A 12,121-nucleotide genomic window follows, 5' to 3' on the forward strand; every position below is an offset into this window, starting at 1 on the left:
ATAAATTTTTAAATAATTGAATTCTTTTGACGAATTATAATAAAATTTTTTAAAATAATTACATTCTTGAGGAATTTGATTAAAATATTATATTAAAAATAATTGAAATTCTGCAATGAGTTTTATTATTTATAAAAATAATTGAATTCCTAATAAAAATTTTATTATTATTTTTATTATTACCAAAATAATTGAATCCCTGTACAAATTTTATTATTTATGAAAATAATTGAATGATTGCGAAGAAGTTTATAAAAAGAAATTTGTAAATAATAAAATTCCTGTGAAATTTTTATTATTTTTTAAAAATAATTAAAGGTTTGTGTAGAATTCTATTAAATTTTTTTTTTAAATAATTGAATTCTTTTGGAAAATTTTATTAAAAATCATTGAATTGAGAAAATTTTTTGTGAGAATAATTGAAATTTTGCCAAGAATTTTATTAAAATTTTCGAAAATAATTGAATTTCGGAGAAGAATTTGATTATTTCTAAAGATAATTGAAATTTAAAAAATTTTTGAACATAATTGAATTTTGACGAAGAGTTTTATTACTATTGAAAATAATTAAATTTCTTTAGGTAAAAAAATTGTTTTTAAATAATTTTAAATGTTCGTTTTCAAATTTTTTTCGCGTCAATAATTATATTGAACTATGTAATTAAAACTATATAATTATATTGAATTATATTGAATAATTATATTGGAGTTCAAAAAATTATATTTAATATATTATTATTATTATTTAATAAATTATATTTTAAAAATTCAGATTTTTTCCTCCATTTGCAGAGAATAAGAAAATTATTCATTTCGGAGCAAAATTGTTTCTCTGCATTAAGTGTTTCACGAATTATCGATCATTTTTATCTTTTAAACCAAATTTTTCAATAAAATGCAATAAAATGGTAAATTACACAAATAATAATATAAAGGACTCACTTTTTTTCGAAGCAATGAGACAACGGATTCCTAACCTTCAATATTCATCAACAAAACCATCAGTTGGATGAGTTGGATTAAATCTCTTGTAATGCTTGTAATCATCTGATTTCTTCGAATAATTGATCTTACAATCACCATCGTTTCTTATATTTGTAGAATCGTCATAATCGGAATGCACAAGTACCTGGAATATATACAATACTTAATATTTAAACAATTAAATTTTGAAAAAAAATATTAACAACTTTTGAACAAAAAATTTGTGTTACGAAAGATGCGAAATTGTTAGAAGAAAAAACACAAATGTAATATTGATATCTCTTCATCACTGTTTCGAATATTAACAGAATTCAGACTAATTATCATTAAAATTCTCGACTTTACAAGAAATATGTTGATGTAAAATTAAAATCTTACGTGAATTGGCAAATATTTACAATAAAGTTGAGACGAGAAAACCTAACCAATAAATTGTGAGGTTCACAAACATACGACTTTTTCACTACTATTAGGAAAATTTTCCATTCAATTCTTTTTGCAAATGGAAAATAGACTTTTTCTTTACCATTCCGAAATAGATGGAAACAACAGTAGAGTATTTTAATTAACTTTAAATTGAAAACAAATGCGAAAACAACAAGTAAAGACAGTTCAACAATGAATATTACCGATAATCGCGGTTCGAGCGCGAAACAGTTGTTCCGCGTTCCTAGTTCGGACTTTTAACGCAAGCGCCCCTACTGGCGCGAAAACGCACTAAATTCAAATTTGAAATTATAAAACAAATGTTTTTAATTAATTTCTAAATATAAATTTTCAAAAGTAATAATGCGGTAACGAAAAAGATCAATGAATATGAATTTATGAAATGTTTATAAAATGAAAAATAAAAAAAACTTACCAATTATATTTCCTACGACATTTATTTATTGCTCTTGGAACTCCCGCCAATTTTCCTTCGGTTAGAGAATTTTCTATACAAATGTCGGACCTGAAAAATAAAAATAAAAATAAAAAATTAGTAAATTACAAATTATAATTAACATTCGGAATAAAGTTTTTTGAAAAAGTATTTTTTTTCCTAAATAATTCTGCAATAATCAATATACAGCTCGGATTGAAGATTATGTGCATAAATTATTATTAAATGTACTAAATCTCTTGGCAAATCTTTGCTGTCTTGTTCAAATGTACAGTACCTCTCAATAACACACATGTAGACACACAATACATGACCCGAAAGGATTTGATTAAGGAACAATGATCGGCAATCGTAAATCAAGAGAACTATATTTTCCACTATATATAGAGAATTGGAATTGAATTTAATTGTCCATTTATTGAAAACGATAAATAAAAGAATGGAAGCAGATTAAAGCGATTACTTTAGGTTGAAGGTACTCATAAACAACGCAAGTTACGTAATAACAGTTCTATCTACTTTAATTTATATCTCTATATATCGAATATTTAACAAAATTATTTATACTACAAAAACTTTTTATTAGAAAATATATTTTTAAATTAACAAAAAAAAATTTTTTTAATTAACAAAAATTTTTGTTTAATTAATAAATTAATTATTAATTATAAAATAAATTAATATTAAATAATTTTTTATTTATTTGATAATAAAAGAAATTAATATTAAATAATATAATATTTAATTAATAAAAAAAATTAATCAGATGTAACAAAATAAAATTAATTAATATTTAACTAATTTTTCTTTAAATGATTGACATTAAAAATGGTTTTTGGCTTCAAGATCCGTTACTTGATATGCATGCGCAAAAGTATTAAACTATAATATTTCCAATGTAATTCGTTACTTTATTAATTTCTCTCGGAATTATTGATACTTCCTTTATTACGTATAAGAAAGAATTAAGATTTTAAATTTGTAATTTAAGTCATTAGTAATAACAAGTCTTATTAAATAACTTATTTTTAATATAATAATTTGGAAATATTATTTAATTTTAATTCATCTAAAATTTTAGAACAAGAAACACTGAACATTATTTAATATAATTTATTATTTTAATTTGATGATAAAAAAATTACGAATTACCCTCTGCAGATAAGTCATTTGTTACCGACAGACGGTAACTCTATTACTCGTCGGTAACTGTACATTAGATACGAAAAATAACACCAGAGGGTCAATTGTTGTTGTTCACGTGCGAGTGAAAACAAAACAATCAAAATTTAGTTTTCAAGGTTTCCAATAATTAGACATTTACAAATTAATCAAAATTACGAATATACTTCATAAAGTGATAGAAAAGTAACATGTTTTATTCAATTCGGAAAATTAATTAAAATACCTTTACCTGCCAGTGACAAGTGTTCTAACCCCTTTTTTGTGCAAAAATACAATAGAATGTAAATTCTCCAATAAAAATTTAACGAAAGAAACAATTAAAATAAATAATCCACTGACAATAGTCAATAGTGTCATAAATTGTCATGAAACTATAGCGAAATATTAAATAACAAAATAACGAAAATAATAAATTGAGGTTATGTCATCAGTGTTGATAATGGAAGAAATTTCAAGAAGAGCGGCAAGAATTTATCAAATTCAAAATATTTTTCTCATTCAACATCGTCATTTAATTTCAAAAAAAATATTTGAAGAAAAAAAAGCACTAACGGGTCGACCAGGTGCAAAAAAATTCGAGAGAGATAAAAAAGCACTATTCGGTCCTCTAGTGGAGACTTTACCTGAAAAAAGAAAACGAATCAATTCACTAAAAGAAATTCAAAGCCAAGAAACTTCTTTTGATGATAAAATTGAGGGAAATGTGAGAAATAAAGGTAGATCTTATAAAAATCATGAAATGGATTTTCTCATTAAAAGTGTTAATAAGAAAAATTTAAGCATCGTACCAAGTTCTACAAATTCTGGTCAACAACAATTAAAGAATAAAGACTTGATATACAATCTCATAAATAAACCTGAAAATCGAGGATTCAGTTATACTCTCCAAACGAATGAAATATCACCAAAAGATGTAAATTCAAAAAAAATAACTCTATCAGAAGGGGAAAATTCTAAAAATGAAATTTATACACAAGAGACAAAATTAGAAACAAATGATGACAATAGTGAAACAAAAGTAAATTTAAATGCAACCGCACCGTCAGCGATAATTATTCAAAATATGCTTTCATTTTCACTGTATGACAGTACCAAGTCAGGAAGAATTGTTCACAAAAAGCTGCCAGTTAATAAGGGAGTTATTTCATTATCTGCAAAAGCGGACACTTCCAATAACAATTTACCGAGTGTGACACGAATTTTATCTGCGACAATGTCAGAGGCTGCAAAAAATGCTTTAGCAATTTGGAAAGCAGGGATGATAAAAAAACTAGGAGTAGATGGATTCAACGAATATCAAAAAAGTATTTTTTTTTAATTTAATATTTCAAAAAATAATTCCATCAATTTTTGTATCTACTAATTTCTATGTCTATCAACAGGGTTGTCACAGGTCAGAGAATTCAGGGAAAAATCAGGAATTTTTATTAAAAGTACTGGAAAAAATTAAATGTTTAAAATTTATAAGAAAATTCTCAATTTTTGTATCTTTTTGTTTGCTTCCTAAACAATGAAATTAACACAAATTCTAAAAAAAAACATTTAATTTTTTTCTATTTCAGACAATAATTTATTTTGAATAACTTAATTCCATTGGAGAACTGCTATAAAGTTATTACCTATAAATCATTAAATGAAGTATTTTTTTTTAAATTTCAATTTCAATTCTGTTAAAATTAGATTCAATTTTAAATATTTTAACGTAATTCTTTGAATTCAACTATCATTTTAACTATCTTTATAAATGAATAGCAAAATTCTTGAACAAAATTGAATTATTTTCAGGAAATTTAATAAACTTCATTGCAATATTCAATTATTTCCATAAATAACAATATTTATCACAAGAATTAAATTATTTTCAATATTAATAAAATTCTTCGCGAAAATAGAATTATTTTCAAAAAATCTAAAAACAATTGTCGTCATCATTTAATTATGTTTATAAATGAATAGCAAAATTCTACGACAAAAATTAATTATTTTCAGGAAATTTTATAAAATTCATGGCAAAATTTAATTATTTTCATAAATAATATTATTCATCACAAGTATTCAAATTATTATCAAAATTAATAAAATTCTTCGCAGAAATAAAATTATTTTCAAAAAATCTAAAAAAAATTGTCGTCATCATTTTAATTATCTTTATAAATAAATAGCAAAATTCTTCGACAAAATTTAATTATTTTCAGGAAATTTAATAAAATTCATGGAAAAATTTAATTATTTTCATAAATAATATTATTCATCACAAGTATTCAAATTATTATCAAAAATAGGTAATAAAATCCAATTATTTTCAAAAATTTTAATAAAATTCATTGCAAAATTCAATTATTTTCAAAAATAACAATATTTATCACAAGAATTCAATTATTTTCTAAATTATTAAAATTCTTCGCAGAAATTCAATTATTTTCAAAAAATCTAAAAAAAACTGTCCTCAACATTTCAATTATTTTTATAAATGAATAGCAAAATTCTTCGTCAAAATTTAATTATTTTCAGGAAATTTAATAAAATTCATAGAAAAATTTAATTATTTTCATAAAAAATAACATTATTCATCACAAGTAATCAATTATTATCAAAAGTAGGTAATAAAATTCAATTATTTTCAAAAATTGTAATAAAATTCATTGCAAAATTCAATTATTCTCAAAAATTTTCCTTAATTCAATAATTTGTATATTTGTTATTTTAATAAAGTTTTACAAAAGAATTTAAATACTTAAAAACAATGTTGACAAAATTCTACACGAATATTCAATTATTTTCTGAAATAATGAAAATTTCCACAGGAATTCAATTATTAAAAATAGAATTTACATAATTCTTTTTTGAAAAAAGTCAATTTTTTGAAACTTTTTTATAAAATTCTTCGCAATAATTCAATTATTTTTATAAACAATAAAAATCATTGCAGAATTTTAATTATTTTTAATACAATTTTAATCAAATTCCTCGAAAAATGTAATCATCCTTAAAAATTTTATTAACATTCGTCGACTGAATTCAATAATTTAAAAATTTGTTGATAAAATTATGTATAATAATTAAATTTTTAGAAACATTCAATTATTCAATAAATTATCTATGTTTGTATTAAAATAATTGAATTCTCGTAGAATTTTCTAATAAAAATTGATTTAAAAATTAAATTCAGTTAAAGTTTTAGATAATAATTAAATTTTGAAAAATTTACTAATAATTGTAATTTTTAGAAATAATTGAATTTTCTAAAGGTTTCAAATTAAAATCTGTGAAAATCTGAATTTTTCATACTTTTAATTAAAAATTCTATGGAATTAATTTTTTTCGAAAAGCTGAATCAAAATTTTTTAAAATCATTTTAAGTTTTAATTTTCCAATGTGTATTTAATTGAGAAATTTCCGAATATTTGAAATTTCGTAAAGTTGAATTATAAACAAATGAATTTGAAAATTCTCCAAAGAACTTTATCAAGAATTATTAAAAATAATTGATTTAATGAAGAATTTTAGTTAAAAATTGTAGAAATTGTAGAAAATTATTATAAGTTGTTGATTTTGAAAAACGTTTGAATTTTAATGTTTTGGAAAATTTTAATTCCTTCGGAAAAGTAATTAAATATTTATTTAAAAAAGAAGTTATTCATGTTTCTGAATAATTTTCCAATTAATAAAAAATTCACAAATAATTGTAATAAAACATTTCTTTGAGCATCTAATAATTTTTAGTGTGAATCAGAATATTCTTTAGGATCTGGGAAAAAGTCCAAATTTTGTCTGGAAAGTAGAGAGAAATTAAGGAAAATCAAAATTAAATTTTTGTAGCAACCCTGTATCAATTCCTATGCTTACAAATTTTTATATTTACTAATTTCTATGTCTATCAATTTTTATTTCTCTATCAATTTCTATCAGTCTATCAATAAAAAAAATTATTTCAATTAGTAATTTCTTTTTCTCTTTTAAAAAAAATTTCTTTTCACCATTTGCAGATTTATTCAAAGACGGTCACGATCTTCATAGTTCAATTGAAAATGCACTACTTCAAAAAGAATATCAAATCCCGGAAAGAGTTAAGCCTGCCTTTGAAAGTGTACAAAATGTATTAAAGGATATAAGTTCAGTTACTGCTCTTGAAACTCACGTAGTACATCCAAAACTTTTTTACCGAGGAATTACAGATTGCGTTGCAACTTACAGGTAAAATAGAATTTCAAAAAAAAAAAAAAAAACCCTCATATCAATCAAAAGTAAGAGGAATAATAATGAGGAAAATTTCTGCATACTTAATAATCTAAACTTCTTTAAGGAGACTAAAAAGTTCTAAAAAAGTTTTTTTTAGACATTTCTGAAATCAAAAATATTTCTTTCTAAAAATTTTGTAACGATTATGTTTCAATTTTTCAAAACCAATAGTCATCGTGGCTATTGAAATCAATCAGCTTGTAATATTAAATGAAATTCTGTTTTGCAGAGGCGAGCTGTGTTTAATCGACTGGAAAAAATCGGATAAACGAAAGGATACAATTGATTCTGTTTACGATGCACCGATGCAAGTTGCATCTTACATTGGAGCAATGAATGCCGATTTGAATTACCCATTCGAGGTCAGTTGAAAACTTTCCGTAAAACTTGACAATTTCGAAAATAATCAATTTTAATATATTTAAAATACTAATTTTTCCAAAATTTAAAGTCATTTATTCAAATTTTAATAATTTTAAATTTTATCCTTGAATGAACTTCAATTTAATCCTAATTTTTATTTAATTATTATTATTTATTGTTTATTATACTTATTAAAATTATGATTAATAATAAAAATATTATTAATTAAAACAGTTTCTTTTACACTTGACAAAAATTTATTTGATTCAAGTAACTGATCACTTGTCCATTATCAAATAAATATTTATATGAATCAACTAATTTTTATTCAGATCAATTAAATTGTATTTAAAGCGATGATTTCAGTATTTGAAGAAAATACCATTTAATTGATTTAAATAAAATTTATTTAACTCAAGTAAATATTCACTTGATAATTCACCAGTTATCGGTTTTAGTAATCAGTTATATGAATCAAATTTTTTTCAGTGTAAAATTATTTAATTTTCAAATCATTTTAATTTTAATCAAATGCAAATTCAATGAATTGAAATTGCAATTATTTAAAAATTAAATGATTTAACATTAAAAAACATTATTATTTTATAAATTTTTATTTTTATTTTAATTTTATTGTAATTGATTATTTAATTTCAATTTCTATTTAATTTTCATTTTCTTTTCATTTTTAAATGCTTAAACTTCAATTAATTCTAATTTTAATCAAATGCAAATTCATTCAATCGAAAGTATTTTTTGTTTGTTTTTTAAATCATAAAGTATCATATTTAATCATAAATTAGTTTTCAATTATAATGAAAAAGGACTTTTTTTCCTTGCGCATACAAAAGAGGGTGAGTTCGTCAAGTACTTTATTTTCATAAAATTATTTCATGAACATTTGAAGGCAAAAATGAAAAATGTTCAATTTTACATGTTTTTTGTTTAATTAACATAAGTGAATTTTTTGTTGTCAGGTAACAAAAGGTCTCGTCGTTGTTGCCTACACGAATGGTGAAGAGGCAACAGTTTATGAAATAGATGGAGAGCATTTGCCAGTTTACTGGAAAGCTTGGCTTAAACGATTACAAAAATATTTTGTAGAAACGTCAAAAAAGTAGATAAAAGGAAAAAAACATAAAATAAAAAAAAATTTATAAAAAGGGAGAAAAACTCATTAAAGAGAAAATGTACAGATTAATGAAAATATTTTCTATCTAAATAAATGTTTGTATAAAAAATTAATTACAAAAATAACTTTATATTTTCTTTTGTTAAAATTTTTATTCTGTTTATTGATTTATTTTTCATCTATTTATTTGTTTTTTATTTCATTTATTTTTTATTTTATTTTTTGTTTTATTTATTTTTTACTTTATTTTCTGTATTTATTTTATTTTTTGTACTTTACTTTCGCGTTTCATTTTAATAATATTTATTTCCTTTTAACGTTATTTGTGATTCGTTCTATCGAGATTTTCTTCTTTCGTTTCAATTTTTCCCTGTTATTGAAATTTTCACGAACCACTAAATCGACGTTCCATACCAACAAGCCGAAGGCGCGAGAGTTAGTCAGAGAGAACTTCTGACAACACAAGTTTCAAATGTGATAAGTTATGGAGGTTTTTTTTCCTTCGAGGAGGGGAAAATGAGATTTCAAGACTTGCAACGAAACCCGGGAAAACTTTTTTTTTAAGTCTCTTTTGAAAAACACTTTATGAGACCACAATATGTCGTTTTCGGATTTTTTTTTTTTTTTGTTTTCTAATAACGTCGAGGCAAGTTCCGTTTTTTTCCCGAACGGAAACTTTTCTTATTTGTTTATGTATTTTATGAGAATAGTTGTTTCGTATTTCATATAAATATATCTTCAGTTAAATACACTTGTACTTGTACGAAAGCTATTATTGGAGAAAGAAGAAGAGAGAAAGAGAAAGAAAGAGGAAGGGAAATATTGATCTAAACATCAGTAGAGCGTGCGTATGTAAATCTTATGAAATGGAACAAAATTTCCATAAATGTTTACATTGATTTCGTTTTTTGAAATATTTACTCAAAACTTTACACGAAAGTGGAAAATTAAATGAAACCGAAGGAAAACGATAAATTTAAGAAATTATAATTTCTTGTTGCAATTCAAAATTCTTGATATTTAAACATACCTCAAAAAATTAATCTCGAAAGCGTGAAAGGTGTAATACTGAATTCAGATTAAATAATTCGATTTTAGTTTATGAAAAAGAGGGTTTCCACAAAAATTTACTTTCACTTTTTTCCTGATTTCCAGACCAAATATTATCAAAAAAATATTTACTTCAATCAAATAATTTTTATTTAAATCAATTAAATTGTATTCTCAAAATCGTGAAAGTTAATACTGAATTCAGATTATCTAATTTCTCGATTTATAATAAATAGTTTATGAATTAATGCAAATAAATAATAATTATGAATAAGTCTAATAAATTATAAGTCTAATAGTTAACGATTGATAGATATTATAGAGGATTATATTATCGAATCTGTTGGACAAAATTAATTACCGAGATTATTCCACATGTATATTAATTCTAAAGAGAATAATTTGTTTTAGCAATTCAAATATAACTATAATATTTTCTTTGAAATATCAAACAGATTAATAATCTGCGATATTTAAAGATGTTTTAAACATGAAATGAGAATTATTCTTAATGAAATGTGAATTATTCGTAATTCATTTAATTAGAATTAGAATTAGAATTAACTTCTTCGCATAAATTCAATTATGTTAAAAAATTTTTTAAAACTCTCGTCAAAATTTCAATTATTTTTATAAATAATAAAATTCCTCTCCGAAATTCAATTATTTTTAAAAAATTTAATAAAATTCCTCTCCGAAATTCAATTATTTTTAAAAAATTTAATAAAATTCTTGGCAAAGTTTCAAAAATTTTTTTCATTCCAATTATTTTTTATATCTACTATTTTAATAAAATTTTACAAAAGAATTCTATTGTTTGAATAAAATTTCACGCAGGAATTCAAATACATATCAATTTTTTTATATATTTCTTCGCACCAATTCAATCATTTTTAATTTTTTAATGAAGTTTCTCAAAAGGTTTCAAATATATTCAGAGAATTGAAAAAAACAGTTCTGTGAAATTCAATTAAATAGAAAAATGTCTCTTCAATAGAAATTCTATCAGAAATTTCAAGATATAATATATATTATACGACGTGGAAATTAAATTACAAATTCCACTGGAATTCGCTAAAAATTTTAAGAAATTCGGTTTTTAAAATTTTTGATAATTTTAAATTTTTTACCAAAAGGTGAAGACTATGAAATAAGTAAAGTAGTTTTAAAGAGCCTAAAAATAATGAAGCTCAATGCCATAAAAAAGAAGAAAAAATGTTGAATTTTAAAAAAATCGGTTTTTCGAATTTTTGATAATTTAAAATTTTGTACCAAAGGGTGGAGATTAAAAATACGAGTAAAGTATTTTTAAAGAGCACAAAAATAATGTAGCTGAATGCCATAAAATAAAAGAAAAAATGATGAATTTTAAGAAATTCGGTTTTTCGAATTTTTGATAATTTTTGATAATTTTAGATTTTTTACCAAAGGGTGGAGATTAAAAAACGAGTAAAGTATTTTTGAAGAGCCCAAAAATAATGAAGCTGAATGCCATAAAAGAGAAGAAAAAATGATGAATTTTAAGAAATTCGGTTTTTCGAATTTTTGATAATTTTTGACAATTTTAGATTTTTTGCTAAAGGGTGCAGACTATTTAATAAGTAAAGTATTTTTAAAAAGCACAAAAATAATGAAGCTAAATCCCATAAAAGAGAAGATAAAATGATGAATTTTAAGAAATTCGGTTTTTCGAAATTTTGATAATTTTTGATAATTTTAGATTTGTTGCCAAAGGGTGGAGACTATTAAATAAGTAAAGTATTTTTAAAGAGCACAAAAATAATGAAGCTGAATGCCATAAAAGAGAAGAAAAAATGTTGAATTTTAAGAAATTCGGTTTTTCGAAATTTTGATAATTTTTGATAATTTTAGATTTTTTGCCAAAGGGTGGAGACTATTAAATAAGTAAAGTATTTTTAAAGAGCACAAAAATAATGAAGCTGAATGCCATAAAAGAGAAGAAAAAATGTTGAATTTTAAGAAATTCGGTTTTTCGAAATTTTGATAATTTTTGATAATTTTAGATTTTTTGCCAAAGGGTGGAGACTATTAAATAAGTAAAGTATTTTTAAAGAGCACAAAAATAATGAAGCTGAATGCCATAAAAGAGAAGAAAAAATGTTGAATTTTAAGAAATTCGGTTTTTCGAATTTTTGCTAATTTTAATAATTTTAAATTTTTAACCAAAGGGTGAAGACATGAGGAAATAGATCACTCCGAGTCTTCGACTCGGAGTGGTCGATTTCTTCATGTTTTATAATAATATTCTCAAAAGTTATTGAATT

At 22.6% G+C, this 12,121-nt stretch overlaps 1 protein-coding gene across 1 annotated transcript; it reads left to right on the forward strand.

Annotated features, from left to right (window-relative positions):
• The first annotated feature begins 3,109 nt into the window (after positions 1-3,109).
• On the forward strand, positions 3,110-8,861 carry LOC122510213 (mitochondrial genome maintenance exonuclease 1-like). Its single transcript, XM_043624684.1, has 4 exons — positions 3,110-4,356; positions 7,039-7,246; positions 7,521-7,653; positions 8,632-8,861. The coding sequence occupies exons 1-4, from the start codon at positions 3,474-3,476 to the stop codon at positions 8,773-8,775; spliced, it is 1,368 nt and encodes a 455-aa protein (XP_043480619.1). The 5' UTR covers positions 3,110-3,473; the 3' UTR covers positions 8,776-8,861.
• The last annotated feature ends 3,260 nt before the right edge of the window (positions 8,862-12,121 follow it).

This window comes from Leptopilina heterotoma, unplaced genomic scaffold, assembly GCF_015476425.1.
Source record: "Leptopilina heterotoma isolate Lh14 unplaced genomic scaffold, ASM1547642v1 Lhet_68, whole genome shotgun sequence".
Lineage (NCBI taxonomy): Eukaryota > Metazoa > Arthropoda > Insecta > Hymenoptera > Figitidae > Leptopilina > Leptopilina heterotoma.